At 48.3% G+C, this 24,948-nt stretch overlaps 1 protein-coding gene across 3 annotated transcripts; it reads left to right on the forward strand.

The window, feature by feature from the left end:
- The first annotated feature begins 4,220 nt into the window (after positions 1 to 4,220).
- Positions 4,221 to 24,635, forward strand: TRIM7 (tripartite motif containing 7). 3 transcript variants are annotated; one of them, XM_065562474.1, is made up of 7 exons: positions 4,222 to 4,711; positions 6,128 to 6,223; positions 11,096 to 11,326; positions 13,250 to 13,272; positions 16,679 to 16,794; positions 18,009 to 18,044; positions 23,281 to 24,635. In XM_065562474.1, exons 1-7 carry the CDS (start codon positions 4,295 to 4,297, stop codon positions 23,793 to 23,795), a joined length of 1,434 nt encoding a protein of 477 aa, XP_065418546.1. In that variant the 5' UTR covers positions 4,222 to 4,294; the 3' UTR covers positions 23,796 to 24,635. The 3 variants fall into 3 exon arrangements, with proteins under 3 accessions (XP_065418547.1, XP_065418546.1, XP_065418549.1); XM_065562475.1 differs by lacking the exon at positions 6,128 to 6,223 and having other exon boundaries at positions 4,221 to 4,711; XM_065562477.1 differs by lacking the exons at positions 4,222 to 4,711; positions 6,128 to 6,223 and adding an exon at positions 9,040 to 9,871.
- The last annotated feature ends 313 nt before the right edge of the window (positions 24,636 to 24,948 follow it).

Consider the following 24,948-nt stretch of genomic DNA (forward strand, 5'->3'; position numbering starts at 1 on the left):
CAGAAGCTGAGAATGAGTGACAGGGGATGGATCACTTGATGATTGCTGGTTCTTTTCATTCCCTCTGGGACACCTGGGATCAGCTACTGTCAGAAGACAGGATACTGGGCTAGATGGACCTTTTGTCTGAGCCAGTGTGGACATTCTTATGTATGTTAGAGTTGGCTTTTCTGAAATGAGCAACAAGGGGAGGGTTAATTTAATTAATGGAGATATCCTATCTCCTAGAACTGGAAGGCACCTTGAAAGGTCATCCAGTCCAGTCCCCTGCCTTCACTAGCAGGACCAAGTACTGATTTTGCCCCAGATCCCTAAGTGGCCCCCTCAAGGATTGAACTCACAATCCTGGGTTTAGTAGGCCAATGCTCAAACCACTGAGATATCCCTCCCTACAGGGTTAAACTCATCAGCACCCCCTCTGGATGGGATGGAGCTGGGAGACAGATGGGGGAAGGGAGGAAGGGTGCTGGATCTCTCTGCCCTAGAGGGTCCCTCTCTGTCCTTCCAGCTGAGAATCTCTGCCAAGGGACAGACCAGACAAGGGGGAAGGAGGGAAGTGGAGAGAGGAGCGGGAGTGGAGAGAAAAATGCTGAGGGGAGAGGAAAACAGCATGGAGGGTGGGGGAGAACAAGCGAAGGAGTGGGAGGCTGGGATGGTGGGGGAGTGTGAAGAAGTGGGAAGGGAAACAGAGGAGAGGGCAGTGTGTGGGGAAACAGGATCTCAGTGTCACTGAGGGGTGCTCTGATGCCAGACAGCTGTTCTGAGACTTTTGTAAATGCCATAATATCTCCTCTCTGTGATGCATCTGGACAGTTGAATTATCTGTCAGCCTGTCTGTTTTTCTATCTGTCTTTGCATGGCACATATGGGATGAGGCGATTATCTATCCATCCATCCATCCATCCAGGAATACAGAGTAAAGATAACTAGCAAGGTGCAGTTTCTTGCCTTCGTTCTTGGAGAGTATGTTAATGACAAACTATTTCAACTCCGTTCCACAGTCCTTCACACACAGATAGATTCAAATCATGTGCAGATATTGGTACATGAATTTCATCACAGACCAAGAGGAAAGATGTTTATCAGAACCCCCTGGGAAGTAAATCACTGACATTAATTTGTAAAAAGCAACAGAGAGTCCTGTGGCATCTTTAAGACTAACAGATGTATTGGAGCATAAGCTTTCGTGGGTGAATGCCCACTTCGTCGGATGCATGCATCCAATACATCTGTTAGTCTTAAAGGTGCCACAGGACTCTTCGTTGCTTTTTACAGATCCAGACTAACATGGCTACCCCTCTGATACTTGACATTAATTTGATCATTCCAGACTAAAATCCATTGCAATTTTTGCAAGTGAATTTTTTCCTCCCCAGGAAAACTGGCCTTTTCCCTCCCCCCTAAAATGCTTTTCAGTGAATGATTTTTTTTTCAAAAAAGTGTTTGATAAATAAAAGAGTTACAAAAACATGACAAATGGATCCAGTTTTGAACACTATGAAATATAAACAACCAACATTTTGATTTTTTTCATGAAAAACAATGTTTATTGGAGCCTCATGGCATCTGTGCCAAAATAAAACACATTCTAGAGGCTCTTCTGAAGTTGGTCAGTGGGAACAATATTATTTGTGGGGTTTTGTATTTTTGCCACCAGACACTATACTTCCCCCCCCCCAATACCATTTTTAATCATTATTCATGCCAAGCAATTCTTGCAAAACTAAGGAAAGATTGGCATCTTGTGGACACACTGAAAATAGCCAGCTATAAACCATAGACTCATCAGCACAGACATATCCTCATCTTCTCCGAGGATCCAAGAGGATAATTTAGCGCTGAGTCCATGCTGGTGCAGTTATGACAAAAGTTATACACAAGTCTGGACAGAACGTACAACCTAAATATCAGATAAGAACCTTGGGTCTGGATCTGGCTTTGTGTCCAACCTCCAATCTGAATCTCTCTCCCATTTGTCTTCAAACTTTCAAAAAGTTTGAAATCAGATCTGAATTTCATATCCCAATGTACAGGTGTGTCCTAATCCGATGTTTTGTTTCTATCCACAGTAGATCTAAGCTTTCTGAATTCATAACCAGAGATTTGTTTCTGCCCATTATAAAGCTGTGAAGTTCAGATCAAATCTTTGTTCCATAACTCAGAGCCAGAATTGTTTACCGCTTATGGAGTTCACATCCAACCCTAGATGTAGAATTTGCCTCCAAAGTTTTGGGTTGTGTCCACTATGGCGCAGTAAAAGTCAGGTCTAGATCTGGGTATGGAATTCAGATCTGGGTTTTTTTCTTTCCCCACTGCTTGTGTGACCCTTCTGCCAGTTGGAGTTGGCAGCAACAAGGGCTGGGTTCAATATCAAGGGTTCCTTGTCAACAATACAAGATACAACACAAAACCAGCTTGAGTCCACACCCAGTAACGTGGGACAATTACACAGCACTCCTGAGTGCCTCTAAGAGGCAATACTTCCCACTCGCAAGCACACAGTCGGAGCGTAGGAAAGGAACTTTTAATAAAAAGGAGGGCCACAAGCAGGATTCATAAACATAAACCCATGAACAAGACACCCACCCCAGAGTACATTGGGCAGGGTCCTTTTGCCTTAGGTTCTTAAATCCAGCAACTACAAGTTTGTTTAATGTGCCCCTCCCTTCACCGCACCTTACTCACAGTTGCTGTCCTTGGTCAATGCAGACCCAGAATTCAGAGGTGCATCTGCAGAGCTCACCCCCGACCCCAGCTTGGGGGAAGGAAAAGAAGGCACCTTGCACTCTCCACCAGCTGCTCAGCACTCTGGGACGCTCTGTGATCCAGCGGTGGTGGAGACTTCTCAAAAGTGTGTGGGGAGGAGGGGGCAGGGACCCTGCTCCCTTCGTGGCCCCGCCCTACCCCTGCCCCTGGACAAGCTGGAAGCTGGAGCAGGCTGGGAGCTGCAGACCCTCCACCTGCCCAAGGTGGGGGTGGGGGGCGAGAGCAGCTCCTGGCCTGTGTCCCTACTCTGTGGGCCCCCCATGGGGGATGGGGCCTCAGAACTGCAGCCCAGCCAGGGTAAGAGCCGTGTGACCTGGCAGCTGTGGGGAACCGCGGTAGACCCTCCACCTGCCCTGGGTGGGGGAGCCAGTTCCCTCAGCCTCTCCTCGTAAGTCATGTGTCCCAACCCCCTGATCATTTTCATTGCCCTCCGCTGGACTCTCTCTAATTTGTCCACATCCTTACTGAATAATCACTTCCCTCGATCTGCTGGCAATGCTCCTACTAATGCAGCCCAATATGTCATTAGCCTTCTTGGCAACAAGGGCACACTGCTGATTCATATCCAGCTTCTCATCCACTGTGATCCCCAGGTCCTTTTTTGCAGATTTGCTGCTTAGCCAGTCAGTCCCCAGCCTGTAGCGATGCATGGGATTCTTCTGTCCTAAGTGCAGGACTCTGCACTTGTCCTTGTTGATTTCTTTTGGCCCAATCCTCCAATCTGTCTAGGTCACTCTGGACCCTATTGCTACCGTCCAGCGTATCTACCTCTCTCCGCAGCCTAGTGTCATCCACAAATTTGCTGAGGGTGAAATTCATCCCATTGTCCATAACATTAATAAAGATGTTGAACAAAACCGTCCCAGGACCGACCCCTCAGGCACTCCGCTTGGGCAAAGCAATCCCATCATGCTGAGCACCGAGGCAGAGTGGGTGAGACAGTGCAAAGGAGAGCAGCTCCTGAAGTCCTCTTCCACAGCTCATCACTAGATGTCAGGGGAGAGCTCATTCAGACCCTGCTTACATTTGTCATAGCTGTAGTTCAAGAAAGCATCCTTAATCAACAAAGCACTTAAGCACTGAAGTCAATGGGTCTTAAGCAGGCACTCAAGTGATATCCTGAATGGAAGTCTGTAAGAGCTATGAAGTACAGATTCAGAATTCAGCTCCAGAGTTTTGAGTTGGGCCCACTAGGGAGCGATGACATTTAGGTCTAGATCTAGCTCTGGAATTCAGATCTTGAGTGGCATCCCATCCTCTTCCAACCTCCTACTGCTAAGAATGATCAAGCCCAGATCCAGAACACAGATCTGGAGGGGGGTCGGGTATCTCTCTGCCTATGTTTTCCATCCGAGTCTCCTCCGCTGGCTGAAGCCCTGATGAATGACTCATTACCAGTTTAAGAAATTTGACACTGCAGATATGACCCTGTGACACCAGCTGGTCTCAGAATGGGAACACCCACATCGCATTCAGTGCCAAGCATTCATTAAAGTGAAAGCAGTTCCTGCTCTCAGGGAAAAGAGCCATGGCTGCTGTCTTCCTCCCCGGTAACCTCCAAGACGAGGCGACTTGTTCGGTCTGCCTGGAGTTCTTCAAAGACCCCGTGTCCATAGAGTGCGGTCACAACTTTTGCCGAGCCTGCATCACCAAGAGCTGGAGAGGCCTGGAGATGGATTTCCCCTGCCCTCAGTGCCGGGAGATCTTCCCACAGAAGAACTTCAGGCCCAACAGGCAGCTGGCTAACATGTGCGAGATCATCAGCCAGTTTGCAGTATCTGGGACGAAAGAGGCTCTGGAGGAGGGGCTCTGTGAGAAACACAGGGAAGCGTTCAAACTCTTCTGCAGGGATGATCAGAGGTCGATCTGCGTGGTGTGTGACAGATCCCGGGAGCACCGGCCTCACACTGTGGTGCCCGTAGAGGAGGCTGCCCAGGAGTACAAGGTATCTGTCTGTCTGTCTGTCTATCATCAGATCTGTATGTCTATCTATATTTGTATGTATCATGTCTCCCTCTCCCACTCTATCATCTACATCCCCCACTGTGTCTCTAGCTACACCAGTGGTTCTCAACCAGGAGTATACAAAACCCTGGGGGTATGCAGAGGTCTTCCATGGGGTACATCAACTTGTCTAGCTATTTGCCTAGTTTTACAACAGGCTACATAAAAAGCACGAGCGAAGTCAGTGCAAACTAAAATTTCCTACAGACAGTGACCTGTTTATACTGCTGTATATACTGTACACTGAAATGTCAGTACAATATTTATATTCCAGTCGATTCATTTTATAATTATATGATAAAACTGCGAAGGTCAGCAATTGTTCAGTAATAGTGAGGCTGTGACACTTTTGTATTTTTAGGTCTGATTTTGTAAGCAAGTCGTTTTTAAGTGAGATGAAACTTGGGGGCAATGCAAGACAAATCAGCCTCCTGAAAGGGGTACAGTGGTCTGGAAAGGTTGAGAATCACTGATCTACGCCATGAAAGCACATGGCAATCACCTAGTTCAGAGGTTTTCCACAGAGCACTCTTCTGTGGGGAGCTGGCACATCATAAACTACTGGTCTCTCCATTTTCTCCAGCTGCACTAAAAGACATCTAAAAACACACAAAATACTTTCCTACCATTACCTTTCTGTGTAAGCAATTGCTGTGGCCGCTACCAAGATGTTATGTGATTGCAAATGGGAAGGGAGGGTGTGGGATCATAAGTCTAGAAGACAATCTCTCTGTCAAGATATGGTGCATACTATGGGAAAGCTGGAGAATGCTGGCTCCAGTTAGTTTTCCTTAAGTATATTGAATTTAAGCCATGTGATTGAAGGAGCCTGATGCTGCAAACGCTTACTTACTCAGTTGCCTTGCTAGAAAACGAAGGGTTAAATGAGCGAGAGTCTCCCGATCTATTTTTGTCAAGGGAGAATTCCCAAGGATGAATAAGGTCTTTTGCAGACACTGGTTCTCCTGAGCCGGGGCTAAGTTTAATTAAAATGGAATTTACAGCTGATAAATGCAGCAGTATTGTGTGTGTGAGAATGTCCTCTCGTGTATATATGAATATGTATGTGAGTTTCTTCTGTGTGTGTGTGTGAGTGTGTGTGTGTGTGTACATGCGCATATATGACTGCATTCCTTCTCTGTGTATGTCTGTCTGTCTGTCTGTCTGTATGCATAGGTCTGCCTCTTTTTGTGTGCGAACATGATCGTTTCATTTGTATAAGTGTGTTTGTGTGAGTAACCCTGAGTTTTTTCTCTTGTGTTGTCTCTGTGCACTGAGAACAAAATACACCAACACAATAAGACCCCAACAAAAACAAATAATAATAATCAAATAGAATGTTTCCCCTTGTTCCTAGGAACAAATTAAGAGCCGTTTGGATTTCCTGAAGAAAGAGAGACAAGAATTGCTGGAATTTAAATCAAAGGATGATAAGAAAAGCCAAGAGCTACTGGTGGGTGCCTGCTATTAATGACAAGATAGCAATGAGTTAGGAGCCTAACTCTTATTGACATTTATGGCTGCACGGTGGTAAACTTGATTCTTCTTAGTATGTAACACTGTATTCCCATCAGGGGCGCCGGAACAGGTGGGACCCAGGGGGTCATAGCCCCACACTTTTTACCGGCTGTAAGGGTGAGCGACAGCGGGAGAGGGCAGAGAGGAGTGAGCGGGGGGCAGGATCTTGGGGGAAGGGCAGTGCAAGGGCTGGGCCTTGGGGGAACTGGTGGCATGAAGGAGGGGGCTCAGGGAGAAGGGGCAGTGCAAGGGTGGTGCCTTAGGGGGTGGCGTGCAGCAGGGGTCAGAGCCATGATTCAGGCACCTGTAGCCCCCCACCACTTTTAGGGTGCTTCCGCTGCTCCTGATTCCCATTGGGTTATTACGGAAATAGGTGTCATAGAAATACTAAAACTGACCTAAAATCTGAAAAGGGACTTGTGATTTTTGATGCTCCCCCCCCACACACACACACTTTTTTGGTGCCCTTGCCCTATTTAAGACACCTTAGAGTCATGGAACCCTAGATTTTAGAGGCCAGTCTGACCTCCTGCAAAACAGACCCAGAGCCCCCCACCCAGTAATTTCTGCAACAAGCCCATCTTCCCAGTTTGAGCCATAGCGTGGCTTTTAGAAAGGCATCCAATCTTTATTTAAAGACTTCAGGGATGGAGAATCCACCACATCTGGTGCTTAATTTGTACCAGTGCCGAATCCTGGCACTTCTAGCCTTGGCAGTTCATAACCCCAGCACTTCTGGGCTTGCTGCTTTGGTTATGAATGTAAGAAAATTGCTTGAGCCCTGGCACCTCTTTCATTACAAAATTAAGCAGTGACCACATGCCTGCGGGAGTTGTTCCGAAGGTTAATTACCCGGTCAAAAATGGGAGTTAAAGGGGCTTAGTTTTCAGGGGATGTGAGCTCAGCACTTTCTGAAATCCTGGACTCTTTGTGGTGTCTCAAACTGGACCCTTCAAAATGGAACCCCCCCAAAATCATCGATCACATTTGAGAATATAGGTCAGCAGCAACAACAGAGAGATTTTCCAGTGGAAAGTACGGTAGTTCTTGTCTAGTCAAAGTGCAACACAACTACATAGCAAGCAGTGCAAAATGCTATTTAAGTCAACATTTATTGACTGCTGGCTCTGGACTCCCGCTGGATCATCAGCTGTTGTCTCTGTAGAAGGAAAGGGGAGCTGTTGATAACTTGAGACGCTCCTCTGGTGCTGAGCAAATACAGAGGTGATGAACCTGTGTAACTTTGGTGGGAGCTGTGCAAATCGCCACAGGGCTGGATCAAGCCCCATGTTCCCATTCCTCTGTCACTGGTCATGCCCCGCTGAGCCTCATGTATCCTGATCATCCTCAGAGACCTCGAGTACCATGCAAACTTCTACACAGATTTACACAGTTTCCCCTGCTTAGTATTATATCAGCCTGCTCGATTCAAGATTGAGGGGGGATGGGGTGTGAGAGGAGGATGTCACAAGGGAGTGGAACATAAATGCTTGATTTAGAGAAAATAAACAATGGAGGGGGGAGGGGAATCCAGATTTAACTCGGAAAATTCGTGCAACCCAAATCTAGGTGAAAGGAGAAAAAGAACCCAGGGGAAGTTTTTGACCATACATGCATTAGAGCAATGCATTTCATTCCTTATCCTCTGTTGCTATCTAGTGCCCATTTCATGTCATTCCTTCAAAGCTAAAGTTTGTTGCCCTTCCCCCTTCTGTTTATTATCTTGCTATTATTAATTATTGATGATGATGATGATGATGATTATTACAGTTCCTAGGAGCCCCTGTCATGGACCAAGACTCCATTGTGCTAGGCACTGTACTAAGACACAACTAAAAGTCCCTGCCTCGGGAGTACTTTCTCCCTGCCAATCAAACAGTATTGTAGTGGCTTAAGTGTAGACATACCCTTAGCCTGCAGAGTGGAAGTAATCTGGGACAGCCAGAGGGCTGGCAGGGGAGAGGCTGACAGGCAGAATTCTGCCATTCGTTGGTTGATAGCCTGGAAAATGGCAATGACAGCAGCCAGTCAGGTAAAGTTATTCCCAGCTGAACCTGGACCATGACTGCCTGCCAGTTTGCAGCTAGAACACAGCTCAAAAGTAGCACTTCCAAGTTGTCTGAAAGTTTTGGATGTCCCCCCAGGCCATTCAGATAAAAGGGAGAGTATTGCACACTAAACGCAGTGAGACTCATGATAGAATCATGAGAGCTGGCAACACATGTTAATAATTCTGATGACATTTCAACCCTAGCCAAAAGCCAGGCTGGCAGATGGTTAGATAACTGTCCCAGCAATTATTTTTGTGACCTGTGGCCGGAGTCACCTAACCACTCTTGTCTAACCAGTTTGCCTGGTCTTTCTCCTGTCTTTCTGTGTGACTGGATATCCCAGAGCACATTTTTCCACACTGTGTTAGCATCTGAGCACTTTATACAGAGGTGAATATAAGCTGGTACAGTCCGGTACGGCGTACCGGCAAGAGCCAGTACGCCGTGCCGGACTGCACTGGCTCCTGCAGTGGGGATTTAAAGGGCTCTGGGCTCCCCGCCGCGGCGGAAACTCCAGACCCTTTAAATCCCGGCCCCAGCCCGGCAAGGCTCGGGGCTCCCCGCAGCAGTGGGAGCTCCGGGCCCTTTAATTTGCCTCTGAACCCCAGGGGCTCCCAGCCACCTCTGCAGCTGGGAGCCCCGGGTTGATTTAAAGGCCCTGGGGCTCCCAGCCACAGCCAGTGCCCCAGGGCCTTTAAATCTTGAGAGCCCCACCTCTTCCGGTTGAGGCCATGCCTCTTCCAGATGAGCCACGCCCCCCTCAGGACTCCGGCAGTACCAGTAAGTCCTGTAAATTACTTTCACCCCTGACTTTATACCATGCTGAGTCACATACATATTTGTCCAGAATACGCCGATACAAGCACAGCCATGCTGTGTGATGGCTGTGCGTGCACAAATGCACTTCAGCCCTAGCGGTGTGGTGATAAAACTACCATGTGCACACAACCAGCAGCCACAGGCATAGGCACCAACCCAGGGGTGCTCCAGGGGGAGGAGTGGGGATGGGGTCCACTCAGGGGAGAGGGTGGAACTGGGCAGGAAGAGGTGAGGCAGGGGTAGGGCTTGGGGAAGGAGTGGAGTGGGGGCAGGGCCTGGGGCTGAGCGGGGGTTCAGCAACCCCGGGGACAGGAGGAAGGTGGCACCCGTGGCCACAGGCCCTAGTCTTTGCACCGTCTCCCAGTCTGCCCCTTAAAGTAGCAGAAGGGCCCCATCAACATCTGTAGAGCCATCATCGCATGTCCCTTCTCAAAACTCCCCTCTTCTGGGCGTGTACAGAAAGGCACACCCACATTTGTCACCCTGTCGCTCCCTCCCCATTTGCTGGTCTCATCCATCCGCCTCTTCCATTTTGCCTTTTAGGGCACGTCTACACTACAAAATGAAGTTGGCCTAACTTATGTCAGCGTACAGTCACTGCAGTAATTACGTCACTTGGGTGTGTTTACACTCTGCAGCTTGTGTTGGTGGTGCATGTCCTCACCGGGAGCGCTTGCACCGACTGTACTGTCACTGTGGGGAAGCTTCTGAAGGTCGGTAACAGTTGATGTAAGCAACGCAGCGTCTATACTGACACTGCGTCGACCTAACTACATCCACATTGACTCTATGCCTCTTGTAGAGGTAGAGTTATTAAGTCGGTGTAGTGGGTGAGGTACATCGGTGGGAGCGAAATTTTAGTGTAGACGCTGACAGAGCTGGGTTGACGTAAGCTGCCTTGCGTTGACCTAACTCTGTAGTGTAGACCAGGGCTTAGTTTTTAAGCTCTTTGGGCTTTGAAGTCCCCCTTCAATATATAAATGATGTAGTCAATATGTAGTTAGTTGGTTGGAACTGTGTTAAATGAGAGCATAACTAACTGGGGTTGTGTGAATTTACTTATAGTTCAGAGATCACATAAAGCGGAAATTCACTCATGTTCTTCACAAGTTTATAGGCAATCTAAGGTTCTTATCAGTCCACCATTACCATAATATCTAAGCACCTCACAGTCTTTAATGTTTTCATCCTCACGGCACTCCTGTGAGGCAGGGCTGTGCTACTACCCCCATTTTACAGATGGAGAACAGAGGCCCAGAAAGACAAAAGCCTGAGCCAGAGCCCACTGAAGTGTGTGGAAAGACTCCCATTGACTTTAATGGGTTTAGGGTCAGACCCTGAGGCAGGAGCGTTGGAAGCTTCCTAGAAGTGTGGAGGGGGGAGCACCAGCGCCTGAACCATAGCCCTGCCCTTCACTCTGCCCCTTCCCCAAGGCCCCGCCTCTGTGCTGCCTCTTCCCCCAGAGGCCCCACCCCCACACCACCTCTTCTCCCTGAGACCCTGCCCTGCAATGTCTCTACCCCCTGAGACCCCTCCCTTGCACCACCTCATCCTCTTGAGATCCTGGCCCCTGCTCGCTCCTCTCTGCCTCCTCCCCCCGTCGCTTGCCCTTAAGGAAGGTAAAAAGTGGGAGGGCTAGCTTATTTATTTAAGATATGCTCTCGTAACAAAAGGAATTCTTTTTGTGGGGTGAGTTCTAAGTCCTGTGTTGTTCAGGAGGTCACATTAGATGATCTCAACAGTCCCTTCTGGCACCGGAATCTATGGAAATTTGGGGGGGTTGGTTGAATTGGTATTCGTCAGTGGGAACCTGTTTCAGCAAAAATTTCTGACTAGCTCTATTCACTACCTCATGCTGCCATTGCATTCAGCGATGTACAATCCATCAAATGAGTTTACTGACCTGCCCTCTATCTGGTCATTTATTTTTGTTGAAGAAAACTATAGAGTTGGAGCGGCAGATGCTCATCTCTGAATTCGAGGGTCTGCGCCAGTTTCTGCACGACCAGGAGCATCTCCTCCTGAGCCAGCTGGAGAAGATGGAGAAGGGCATCGCCAAGAAGCAGAATGAGAACCTCACCGAGCTCTCCAAGGAGATTTCACTCCTCAACCAACTGATAACAGACTTGAAAGAGAAAATCCAACAGCCGGTGCTTGAGTTGCTCAAGGTAAGGCTGGAGCCATGAGCTCTTGGGCATGGAAGGAGAAGGCCTTTACCCATCAGCATCACAAAAATAAGACGCCTCAATAACGGCAGCCATTTCTCCCAACAGAATACATACATAAATAAAAATGAATGGCCGGGTGTGGGGCGTGGATGGGAATTTTGATTTGAAAAATGTCCAACCAGCTCCACTTCTGACTGATGGCTGCATTCAAAGCTATTGGGATTGGTACACAAAAGAGAGTGCGTCATGGGGGAATTCATCCCCGCCGCTCCATGTTATTCCTTTTAGCCCAAGCAGCTAGCTAAAACATTTGTGGCAGGGATGGTGTCCCTAGCCTCTGCTTGCCAGAAGCTGGGAATGAGCGACAGGGGATGGATCACTTGATGATTACCTGTTCTGTTCATTCCCTCTGGAGCACTGGCCACTGTCAGAAGGCAGGATACTGGGCTAGATGGACCCTTGGTCTGACCCAATAGGGCCATTCTTATGTTCTTATGTCTTGCGGGTCGTTCCAGCTGGGAGGAGAAATTGGTGGTGGAGTCAGAGACCTTTCATGCAGTCTAGTTCATTTACAAGTCCTGTTTCCCAGAACACAGAAGGACCCAAACAACAGAAGATCATATCTTTGCTCCAAGCCTCCTTTCACTAGCAGTACTTTGTGATTGTCCAGGGTGTATCTGTAGTGTCTCTTCCAGCCTGTTCCTGTGTGGTTCACCCACACATCCTCACCCAGTAACCAGCCCATATGGTTCTAATTGCTTGAATATCCCTATGTTTTAGGTGGGGGCTGCAATAAACGAGCTTAAGTGTTTTTTGCAGGTATCTGACATTCTCCTCTAGCTTCAATGACATTTTGTCCAAACCACAACCCTCCACTGAAGCGCTGGTTGGAGGATTTCAGTGGTATCTTGTGTTGGGTTCTCTGCACAAGGGTCCGTTTCATCCATAGAGCCAAATCCTCAGCTGGTTGAAAATTGGTACACATCCATTGAAGTCACCTGTGCTGATATACACACAGGCTGGGTATCTGGCCCTCAGCTCTTATAAAATGTAAGGAACAAGGGGAATGTCTTATCCGGAATTATCAATGTGGGGAATGTCAGTGTAGGCATAGGCACTGACTCCGTGAGTGCTCCGGGGCTCAAGCACCCATGGAAAAAAAATAGGGGGTGCTCAGAACCCATGGACCATGGCTCCACCAGCACTTGGCCTCTTTTCAGGTGGCCCTGCCTGTGCTGCACCTCTTCCCCTGAGGGCCCCGCTCCACTCCCTCCCTCCGTCACTCACCCTTAATGGAGGAGGGGGCAGAAAGGAGCAAGCAGCACAGTGGGCAGGAGGCACTTGGCTGAGGGGTGGAGAGGAGCGAGTGGTGAGTGGGCGGGGGGGTGTCGGGGGGAGGAGGTGAAGAGGAGCAGGTGGGAGGTGCTCAGGGGAGGGAGCAGAGGAGAGTGAGGGAGCCGCCGGCGGGCGGGCAGGGGCAGCCTTTGGAGAGGGGGAAGTGCGAGGGTGGGAAGAGATGGAGTGGGGTTGTGGCTTTGGGGGAAGAGGCCGAGCGGGAGTGAAGACTCTGGGCAGAGCAAGGGTGGAGCACCCACCAGCAAAAAAGAAAGTCAGTGCCAGAGTGTAGGGACTTAATTTTGGCCATGACTAGGGATTGAAAAGAGAAAAGAGTAACGAGGAGTCCGGTGGCGCCTTAAAGACTAACAGATTTATTTAGGATAAGATTTTGTGGGTACTTAGAGCTAATACTGATACTTAGAGCTAAAGTATGAGTTTGAAGTCAAGGATAAGGACTAATGCATAGGAGCACTTATAGACTTGCGTTTGGTGGGTAGTCCACAGAGCGGGTGGGAATGAAGAACACACCCTGTCCAGTGAGTGACATGAATGCAAGGGAGTATCTCTTTCTTTCCCCTCTTCTAGGATGTGACGAGCATCTTGAACAGGTACGGAGCCACGTTTTTTTTACACTTCCTCATGCTTTTCTCACGAGTGCTGCTGAACAGTCAGTGTTAGCCCTTCAGAGATAATCAGGGACACGTGGGCACACTGGGACAGAAAGGGTGCCTGCCACTCCACACAAACCCTGGGCTCCTTCTAGCGTCTTCTGTGGAAATTTAGAAACCCTCAGAAACTCTCAGATCTCCTTTTCCTACCAGGGAGATCAATCAAGCACCAGATTGAAAACCATGGAGACTGGAGTCCTGCTTTTATTTATCTGTGTAACATACAACTCACCCTTTACGTATCCCATGAGCACCATTTATGTCAGTGATTCCCAACCTGTGGGGCGTGGAGGAACGTTTTGGGGGGAGCAGCAGGGAGGAAACACCACCCAGCTCTGTTCTGCCCCCAGCTCTGCTCAGGCCCTGCTCCCAGCCCTGGCCCTGCTCCCCAGCCATTCCCGGCTTCAGACCTGCCCCCAGTTGTGGCCCAGCCTTGGCCCCCTTACCCCTGTCCACACACACTCCCTCCACTGGAAGCTGTGGCCCTGCTCCCAGCCCTGAAAAGTTTGAGGACCACTGATTTAAACCCTTAGGATGAAATTCAGCTTGGCACGGTGGCTCAGACATGGCGTGGCGCACCACTACTTAAGCCTCACCTATAGCCTGATCCAAGGCCCTTTGAGGTCACTGGGCATCTTTCAGTGACTTCGATGGCCTTTCTCTTAAAATCTTGATGTGGGACTCCAGTGTTGCATAGTTCCGTCGGCAGGCCCTAGTTGCATCGCATAATTCCATTGGCAGGCCCGAGATCCATTACATAGTTCCATCAGCAGGCCCTCAGCACTGAGACAGATTTTACCCAGAGTCAGTGACAGCCTTCCCCACCAAGGTAACAAAATCCTGCCCTGAAGTATGGCACAATAATCAGGATGCTAGTGGAGGACTTTCAAATTCTGCAGTTAAGTGCTTGCTCTGCCAATTTGTCTGGGACCTCTTGGGGGATATTGGACAAGTCTCTTAGGGTATGTCCACGTGGCAAAGAAAAACCTATGGCTGGCCAGTGCCCAGGGCCGGCTCTAAGCACCAGCAAACCAAGTACATGCTTGGGGCAGCACATTTTCAAGGGCGGCATTCTGGCCATCTTTTATTTATTTATTTATTTGTTTGTTTGTTTGTTTTTGCTTCGGACGGCAAAAGCCTAGAGCCAGCCCTGGCAGCAGCAGCACGTCGCCCTGGGGCCGCTGCGGTTCGCGCCGCAGGGGAGCAGCACCCGCACCTTGTGGCTGGGCTGGGCAGGCTCCTAGCGGGGGACACTCGGGCTGGGGGCCGCCCCTCGAGGCACACGGAGCCACCTGCAGATGCCACAGGGTGACCACCCCCCTAGGCAGCAGCCGGGCTGGGCGAAGTGGCCCGAGCCACCCAGGGACTGCGGCAGGGCAGCCAGAAGCAGCAGCGGGGCCATAGAGGGCGGGGCGCTGCCATGCAGGGCCCACATCCCGCTCTCCGGGGCTCCGCTCCCTTTGAGGCTACCCTGCCCTAGCTCCTCAGTCCTCTGCCAGGGAGGTCCCCTGGCTTTGCCCTCCTGGGTCCCGGCCGGTCCTGGAGGTGGAAGCCCAGACTGGAGGGACCCTGGGCTGAGGCGCGGCCTGGGAGCCCTACTGCTTACCCCGACCCTGCCAGCGCCAGACCGGCTGGAGGCGAGGGGGGAGCGGGCGGAGTCAGCACTGGTGGGGGGAGCCCAGGGCTGAGGCCGCAGGGGGTGCGGGTGGGGTGGGGGTGAGAGCCCAGGGTGGGGAATTTTTTTAGCTTGGGGCGGCAAAAAACCTAGAGCCGGCCCTGCCTGTGCCAGCTGACTCGGGCTCAAAGAAGTTGGGCTGCTGCTTGTTGTTTAAAGGAGGCAGTTTGGCCTAGTGATCCGAGCATTAGATGGGGCTTCAGCAGACATGCCAAACCCACAAAAAATCTGCAGAAATTTGGCTTGTTTTTAGCTTAATTGCTTGTTGGCTAGTTTTTGTTGCTTGTTTGGCTTGTAGCTTTTTGCTTGTTGTAGCTTATTGCTTCTTTATTTTGATTGGCTCCAGGCAAGCAGGGGCAAGGGGCAAGCAGGGGCAAGAGTGGGGGGGAGACTCAGGGGTGCACAGTGATCCCACCACAGGCCCAGACTGCACACCGGGGGGATCAAGTCACATAGAGTGTTTGGGGTTCTTAGGGATTGGCTTGTTTTCGCCTTGTTTTGAAGTGGGAATAGCTTTTGGTTTATTTATAAGGTGACCAGAAAGCAAGTGTGAAAAATCAGGATGGGGGTGGGGGTAATAGGAGCCTATATAAGAAAAAGACCCAAATATCGGGACTGTTCCTATAAAATTGGGACATCTGGTCACCCTACTTATTTACCACATGAAAGTTGGCAACTGTGGGCTTCAGGAGGTGTGGATTCTATTCCTGGCTGTGCAGGGTGGGATGATGGGCCGCAGTTTCCCCCTCTGTGAATGGGGATCATGATACTGACCTCCTTTGAAGTCTGCAGATGAGAAGAGCTACATATAATTAAAAGTAGGGGATAGCTCCCCCTCCTTTCTCTGGCTTGGGTCAGCAGTCCACTCCTCTCCACTTTGTCTGGCATGGGGAAATCTCCCTCTCCTGTTTCAATCTATTTTATACAGTGCCTGAGAAGGTCCAACTCAAAGGGTGGAAGGGTTGGTCTCCTTGGGCTGTTCGGTCCTTTATCTCTGGGCTGAGTCCTCCAGTTGTGGTGATTAATAATTAAAAACAAACAAGACATTAACAGAAAGGGCTTGAGCGTCTTCTCCCCGCAGGCATATCCCCACATCCACCCAGAGGAGCGGGGAGTCACATATCTCTGCAGCATTGTACATGCTTCTCCTGGCCCCCTGAGTGGTTGGGGATCTGTCTATGACGAGCTGATGGGATGAGGATAGGGTAGGGCACTGATTCAATGCCCAGTTAAGTTAATTGGATTCTTTCCATTGACATCAATGGATCACATCCAAGCAGCAGAGAAGATGTGAGGACTGGTGTGCTAAGTCCATGGTTTACTACACATGCTCCCCTGAGAAATAAGTGAGATAGATAGATCTTGATGAATACTATACATTGAATTCATTATTTGCAGAATATTGTCATTTTTTTCAGTGAACATATTCAGCTAGCACTATAGCTGGAGAAATACTATTAATCAACACCACTTTAGTATGACTAGCCCAGTTTTGTGGTGGAAGACATAAGTGGGGCTTAAAATTTGTGCTGGCCCTTCTGCCCAAGGGGTGAATTTCATTCTCAAGCGCTAACACAAAACGAATTGGATACTTTGGTGAATATTTGTGAGCATTGGAGCAGCTCTATAGATCATCATCATAATATAGAACAATTTCCATTTTTTCTTCAGAAGCAATGGTCTGAAGTTTCAGAAGCCAGTTCCTGTCTCTTCTGATATGAAAAGCTCTATCAGCAATTTCTCTCTCAAGACTGTTGTCCTCAAGGGAGTGTTCAAGAAATTCAAAGGTGAGTAGAAGGAAAACCTCTATTTTAAAATATACTTGGCCTTCAGTAATGTTTTCTATGGATTTTGGTGCTAAAGAGGTCCCTGATATGTTCAGTGCCCAAGGGAAAAGATAATGATTCTTTGTGCGTGTCTTTTTTAGCCTCTTTGGTAACAGATCATTGCACCAACCAAGAGCAGCCAGTAGATGGTGCTAAGAGATTTCAAAAGCATGAGAAATTAGTGAAACTAAAAACAACAGGGCCTTTTAGATGAAAATCCCATGAGATGAAATTCACTCCTGAACCAAGAGCCTTTGCCACTGAAGCCCGGTTTTGAGGTTTTAAGTGGTGCCTAGACCTCTGCAGAAGGGGGAATTTCACCTACTGACTTCAGTGGACAATTTGCTTGACTAAGAACCAAAAATAAGAACAAGGCCCAACAACATTAGAGAAGCTCTGTAGAGCTCTGTGACTACAGACAGACCCATGGGACAGAATTTGAGAGAGACGTTAAACATTAAGGCCAGTCAAGAAGTGACTGGCAATGATAATGTTTACAATGATTTTTCACTCATTATTGACACCCAAAAACAGTCTGTTAGCTAAGCGTGACTCCGCTGAGTATTCAGGCTCTTCTCAAGTCGAAAGCAATGAGGTGGATTTCCCAAGGTTGCCAACGCTTCTCATTTTTATCACCACTCTGCTGACACTGGGCATTGTGCTCAAAACCCCAGCTTCCCAGAGTCAGGCTATTTCACGAGAATCTCTGCTGTCATGTTTTTTAAAAAGGAAGTTTCTAGACCATGTGGTTGCACAGAAAAGCTTGAGAACATGGCCCGAGAGTGTAGCCTAAAGTCTCAGAAACCAGACAGCACAGAAAAATAATAAGAAAAGTATTAATATTTTAAGCCAATCTCATGATTTTTTTTTTGGAGGGGGGGTAACTCATGATTTTTGAGAGCTAGGGATTGGCCATCCTGGGCGGCGTGTATAAGAGGCCAGGGGAATCTAAGCCTCCCCAAAAAAGGCCAGCCATGCAGGGTGGAAATGCCGTGGATGTGGTGCAGGTCACTCCTCCGGAGGCATGTCAGCCAGTCACCACCTTTGAAGCACCGGAAGTGAAGCTCCATAGAAGTAGGGGGTGGGGCCTGGGCTCCACTCTGCCCCCACTCCGCCTCTTCCTTTGAGGTTCTGCCCCTCGGCATCGGCACTAACTGACTTTCTTCTTCTTTCAGAGACTCTGCAGGATGAACTGGGAAAAGGTGAAAAAGGTAAAAGGAACGTAGTCTTTACCTTGTGGTTGTAAGTTACACAGGGTTTTGGCACAGGTGCCAACTTTCTTCTTTCCGGGTGGGTGCTCCAACCCTCTCTGCCCTGAGGCCCTGCCCCCACTCTGCCCCTTCTCTCAAGGTCCCACCCTTGCTCTGTCTCTTCCTGCCCCCACTCCACTCCCTCTCCCCAGCGACTCCTGCCCACTGCTGAACAGCTGATCGGCAGAGCCCACTACACAGCTGATTGGTGGGTGCTGAACCCACTATTTTTTTTTTCCACACTGGAGCACCCATAGAGTCGGCACTTACGAGTTTTGGTGGAGGAAAATGACAATTTTAATTTTCTTCTCTCTCAATGGTTTCCAGATGCAGTTGGCTTAGGCCTGGTCTACACTAAAAAGTGAAGTTGACCCAGCTGTGTCGCTCAGGAGTGTAAAAAATCCACACCCCATAGCGACAAAGCTAAGCCAACCTAATTCTCCAGGTAGACTGCACTAGGTCAACAGAAGAATTCTTTTGTTGACCTACCTGCCTCTTGTGGTGGTGGATTACCCACGTTGACGGGAACGCCTCTCGTTAGCATAGGTAGTGTCTACACTGAAGCACTACAGTGGCCCAGCTGCAGCTGTAGCATTTCAAATGTAGACTCAGTTCAAGAGTCAAAAGATGGGTTTTCTCACTGAGGGTCTGAAAGTCAAGCTGGATCCTTTCTGCCTGTTACACACACCAGCCTGCAGCTTGCAATGGAAAGCACAGAGATTTTAACTTACTCTGGTTTCATCCAATTCCCTCTGGTTCCTCGGGCATTTCAAACAGCAAATTAAGGTCCCAATTTTGCCAAACTTACACTGAGGTCTGGTCTAGAAAGTTTGACTGGCATAGCTATGTCAGAAATGTGAAAAAAAATCATACTTCTATGGATATCCAGTAGAACCTCAGAGTTACGAACACCAGAGTTATGAACTGACCAGTCAACTACACACCTCCTTTGGAACCAGAAGTACGCCATCGGGCAGTAGCAGAGGCCAAAGAAACGCAAATACAGGACAGTACTGTGTTAAACGTAAACTACTACCAAAAAAAAAAAAAAAAGGAAAGCAGCATTTTTCTTCAGCATAGTAAAGTTTCAAAGCTTTATTAAATCAGTGTTCAGTTGTAAACTTTTGAAAGAACTATAACGTTTTGTTTAGAGCAGGGTTCTCAAACTTCATTGCACCGCGACCCCCTTCTGACAACAAAAATCACTACAGGACCCCAGGAGCAGTGACTGAACCCTGAGCCTGCCCAAGTCCCACCACCCTGGGCGTGGGGGTATGGGGCTGGCAAAGCCAAAGCTCAAGGGCTTCAGCCCCAGGTGGGGGGCCTGTAACCTGAGCCCCGCCACCCAAGGCTGAAGCCCTGGGGCTTTGGCTTTGGCCCCAGGTGGTGGGGCTCAGGCTTTGGCTTGGGCCCCAGGCCCCAGCAAGTCTAACGACAGCCCTAGCAACCCCATTAAAACAGGGTTGCAACTCACTTTGGGGTCCCAACCCACAGTTTGAGAATTGTCAGTTTAGAGGTACGACCCTTTCAGAGTTACGAACAAACTCCATTTCTGAGGTGTTCGTAACTCTGAAGTTCTACTGTATCTGTGCTGGTAACAGGCCTTGTGTAGATGTAATTATGCCAGCAAAAATACCTTATTCCGTTCAGGGAACTGGTTTAAGCTATACCAGCAAAAGAACTCAGCTGCATCTCCACTATGATTAGCTATGCTGCTATATCTTACTGATAGCAAACCCTTTTAAGTGTAAACAAGACCAAATTGGGCCTTTACTCCATGAGAAATCAAGAGAGCACACTGTGAAGAAGGGACTGATCCAAAGCAAATTGCTGTCCAATTTTCTTTTCAACAGGCTTTAGATCAGACCATAAGTTATAATTCACGGCAATGTTGTCAACTCTCACAATCTTATCACATGTCTCACGATAGCTGATGTTTTATTTAAAGCCCCAGTACCAGGAATCATGTGATTCGAGAGAATCTCGGCTTTCATTTTTTTTAAAAAAGAATAAGTTCCCAGCCCTGTTGTCTGTGGCAAGATTGGAAAAATGTGACCTGAGGGCATCCCAAAGACTCAGAAACCAGCTAACAAATAACCCCTCATTTCTCATTGGTTTTTTAAAACCTTGGGATGTTTAAGCCAATCTCAGGATTTTTGTAGGGATGGGGGTCAGACTTGTGATTTTTGAACATTTGGGGTTCACAAACTTGCAAGGGGTAAAATCCACCCAGGTGCAGAGAACATACGAATGGCCACACTGGGTCAGACCAAAGGTCCGTTTAGCCCAGTATCCTGTCTTCCAACAATGGTCAATGCCTGGTGCTTTGGAGAAAATGAAAAGAATGGGTAATCATCAAGTGATCCATCCTCTGTGGCCCATTCTCAGCTTCTGGCAAACAGAGGCTAGGGACACCATCTCTGCCCATCCTGCTAAGAGCCATTGATGGACTTATCCTCCATGAACTTATATAGTTCTTTTTTTAACCCTGTTATAGTCTTGGCCTTCACAACATCCTCTGGCAAAGAGTTCCACAGGTTGACTGTGCATTGTGTGACAAAATACTTCCTTTTGTTTGTTTTAAACCTGCTGCCTATTAATTTCATTTGGTGACTCCTAGTTCCTGTGTTATGAGAAGGAGAAAATAACAGACATGGCCCACCCACCACCTTAGTCCTACTCAAGGCCTATTTTGGAGGCCGAAGCTTGAGATAAATGATCCCTAAGCCTTGTAGTGATCTCTGCTAAGGTGTGAATTTCATCCAGTGACAATACGAGAGGCAGAATCAAGACTGCAATCATTTTTTAAAAGTGCATAAAATCAATATTACCCTTTAAATGAATCCAGGTGATTTCATGGCTCAGATATTTTGGGGCTACACCCTCTGCCTAGTACAGACCCCCTCTGTTAACAAACAGACCTTTCACCCTCATTCTGTTCTAGTCCACATCACTTTCACGGCTGCCATACCACCAGCTTTCACACCCATCTCTGTGGTGCTGCCACAAAGTCTTGACCTTTCGCAGGCGCAGCTGAGGGCCTGGGCAAAGCCCCAGAGGTCCTAGGCTGAGGTTTTCAAGCCTGGGTGCCTAAAGTGGGGCTCCTCAACTCATAACTGGGCAGCTAGATCTCTAAGGGCCTTGTTTTCAGAAGCGGTGAGCAGCCACCAATCCAACTGAAGCCAATGGGAGCGGCCGGATCTGGGAAGCCAGAGCTGAACGCTCTTAAATTTGAAGCAGTTTGGGGGAGGCAAAACAGAAGCCACATTGGCTAGGCCAATGGGCATAAAACCATGAGGCAAAATCCAGCCTCTGTTGAAGTCAATGGTAGTTTTGTAACTGACTTCAGTGGGGCCAAGGTTTCATCCATGAGAACAAAGATGGAGCCTATTTAAATTCATTGGGAAATTTCAGGCCCTTTTTTGTGGTACTGAAAAGCTGGGATTTTCAGTGAAGCGTGAGGGAATTTAGGCCTTGGAAGCCAAATCCCTGATGCTCCTAAAACCCCAGATTCTGTTTGCCAAAATCTGGGAATGGGTGACAGGGGATGGATCATTTGATGATTGCCTGTTCTGTTCATTTCCTCTGGGGCACCTGGCATTGGCCACTGTCAGAAGACAGGATACTGGGCTAAATGGACTTTTGGTCTGACTCAGTACAGCGGTTCTTATGTTCTTATGCTAACACAACTTGACAGTTCATGGGAGGAAGCTGTATTGCTTGAGAACATGCCATTTTCACCTCACAACTTTGCTGGCTATCGTCACAATTTCAGGTGACAGGGTGCGTCTGCACAGCAACTAGACACTCGCGGCTGGCCCGTGCCAGATGACTCAGGCTCGCAGGGCTCAGGCTGCAGGGCTGTTTCACAGCTGTGTAGACATCTGTGCTTGGGCTGGAGCCAGGGGTCTAGAACCCTGTGAAGTGGGAGGATTCCAGAAGTCGGGCTCCAGCCCAAGGCCAGAAATCTACTCAGCAATGAAACAGTCCAAGCCCCACGAGGCCAAGTCAGCTGGCATGGGCCAGCCACAGGTTTTGTGCTGTGTGGACATACCCTTAAGCTATCTGATTGTTTTAAGCCTGACTTTGTGAATAAAGCATCATTTTATCTACCCTCTTCCTTAAAACGCATCTGAATCCAATCTGAGGTATGGAGATATGTTTAGGCCAAGATTTTCAACAACGACTGGTAGATATTCTAAGGATACTCAGTTTTTAAGAGGCTCTGATTTTTAGAAGATGGGGTGTCAAGCACCTTATGTGTCTCACATCGAGCACCTAAATATGTAAGTGGCCTCATTTTTAGAAGTGCGGAGCCATCACAAATCCAGCTGAAGCCAGTGGGAGCTGCAAATTCAGATCTGAATCGTCTCAACTAGGAACCAGTTTGGACTGGAGGCTCCAGGAAATGGAGGCACCCCAATTTTGAAAAACTTGACCTAAGTATCAGTTGCTTTTTATTACAGCAGAACCTTTGTTTTACAAACTAATGAGGGAGTGAGGCATTCATAACATCAAAAAGGTCATAAAAATGCACCTCTCAAAAGATGCAGCAGGGGGCACTTCATTGCTTTCTTAGTCCTTCAAACCACAGCAAAGTGATTTCCAGAGCACTGAAGGCATCAGAATGTACAAGGACAAGCTCTTCATTGACATCACCATCATAATGGGATTTCCCCCTTTTACTCTCATTGGGGAAAATGGACATTCATAAAATCAAGCGTAGGTGCCGAGTTACCGAGTTGCTGGGGTGTGCTCAACCCCCGTTCTGCCCCAGGCCCTGCCCCACTCCACCCTTCCTCCAAGCCTCTGCCCTGCCTCTTTCCACTCCTGCCCTATCTCTGCCTGCCCCCCGTTCTCCCCCTCTCTCCCAGCACCTCCTGCATGCCACAGGAGGTGCTGGGACAGCTGATCCATGGCAAACACTGGGAGGAAGGGAGAAGAGCTGATGAGAGGGGCTGCCAGCAGGAAGGAGGTGCTGGGGAGATGGGGAGGCACTGACCTATGAGGCTGCCAGTGGATGCAGAGCACCCACATTTTTTTTTCTGTGGGTGCTCCAGCCCTGGAGCACCCATGGAGTCGGCACCTATGAATTCAAGCTTCCAGTGCAGATATAAAATTGCTAATCATTTGCATGGGGTTTGCATCATTTCTCCTTCTGCTAGTAATTCTACATTGTTGTTATTATTATCCACAGAGGACCTGACTCTGGATCCGGATACAGCCAACCAGCTGCTTATCCTATCCACAGATCTCAAGAGTGTGAGGATGGGATGCCGAAAACAGGAGCTGCCTGACAACCCCAAACGATTTGACACTAACTCCCGGGTGCTGGCTTTGGAAGGATTCAAGTCGGGAAGGCATTACTGGGAGGTGGAAGTGGGGGCCTCAGACGGCTGGGCTTTTGGGGTGGCCAGGGAGTCGGTGAGGAGGAAAGGTCTGACTCAGTTTTCCCCCGAGGAGGGGATCTGGGCAGTGCAGCAAAACGGAGGGCGCTACTGGGCTGTCACCTCCCCTCAACGCACCCCGCTTTGCACTGGTGAGAGGCTCAGTAAGGTCCGAGTTTACCTAGACTACGAAGGGGAAGAAGTGTCATTCTACAACGCTGAGAATATGCAGCACATGTTTACCTTTAATGTTGCCTTCAATGAGAGGGTGTTCCCCCTCTTTTCCGTCTGCTCCACAATCACCTACATTAAACTGTGTCCCTGAAACTTGCAAAACAATTCACTGAAGACTTACCCAGGTGCCCCTCACAGAAAAAGCAGCCAGAAACCATGAAGATGAGCATGGCATTAATGCAATAGCTAGGTAGTTAGCTAGCTAGCCTAGGCAGTTGCTTGTGTTGTCACGATCAGGTGATCTAGCCCTGACCAGAACAAGTCCAGTCAACATGGCCGTTGGTCTACATCTGCAATCCGTGAGGTTGGGCCAAAAGCTCCTTAAAATCAATAAACAGACTCCAGTTGATTTAAGTGGGCTTTGGATCAGGCCCCAGGGCGGGTGCAATGAGGGGAGATTTTCAGAAAACTGCCAGTATAGACAAAGATTAGCAGGGCAAAAGCAATATGACCGGGTCTAAGGACTTGTAAATTACCACATTTAAGCCAAACCAATTTAAATAAGGACTGCTCTGGTTTATATGCATCAATACGCGGGGTTTTGCTCTAGTCTAACAAGATCAATCGTAAATCCATATAGTTAAACTGTTGCAAATTTTCTAATACAAACCAGGTCTAACGCTGCTGGAAACAGCTGAGCCTTGTCTAAATTTCAGCTTCCATCACTGGAGCTGCACCAGTTCAGCAATTGCTTAACAGTTTCCCTATAGTAGCGGAGGCCTTAGTGAGAGCCTCTGATTGTTGTCTGTATTTGAAGGCTAGATGCTAGTCCTATTTGTGTGACCCATGCACCTCTTCTATATCTCTTGATGTGTAAATTGTTTGAAAGTCAATGGCAAATAATTCTTTGCATGATGGGGCTTGGAAGCTCATTGATTATCAAAAGGCCTTGTAGTAGAAATAAAATCTGAAGGCGCTCTATGAACATTTATTTTGCTTTCATTTGATATTATTCAGAATTGGCCTCATACATTTTCCATACGATCAGACCCAAGGATTATACACCATTTAAAACTGGGCTTGAATGGGATGAAAGTGATATTTCAGTCTTGTGCTGGGTTTCTTCAGTGGGGGGAATATCTCTCATAATTTATTTTTATTAGAAGCCTCCAGACTTATGTATTTATACAGGAAAACTTCAGCACAGTGAGAAGTTCTGTCTGGAAAACGCCTTGTTATGTTGTAACTTTATAGAGACTAGCAACCTGAATCTGAAAACCTGGGTAATGAGTCTCATGCAAATA

The sequence above is a fragment of the Chrysemys picta genome, chromosome 12 (genome assembly GCF_011386835.1).
Source record: "Chrysemys picta bellii isolate R12L10 chromosome 12, ASM1138683v2, whole genome shotgun sequence".
Lineage (NCBI taxonomy): Eukaryota > Metazoa > Chordata > Testudines > Emydidae > Chrysemys > Chrysemys picta.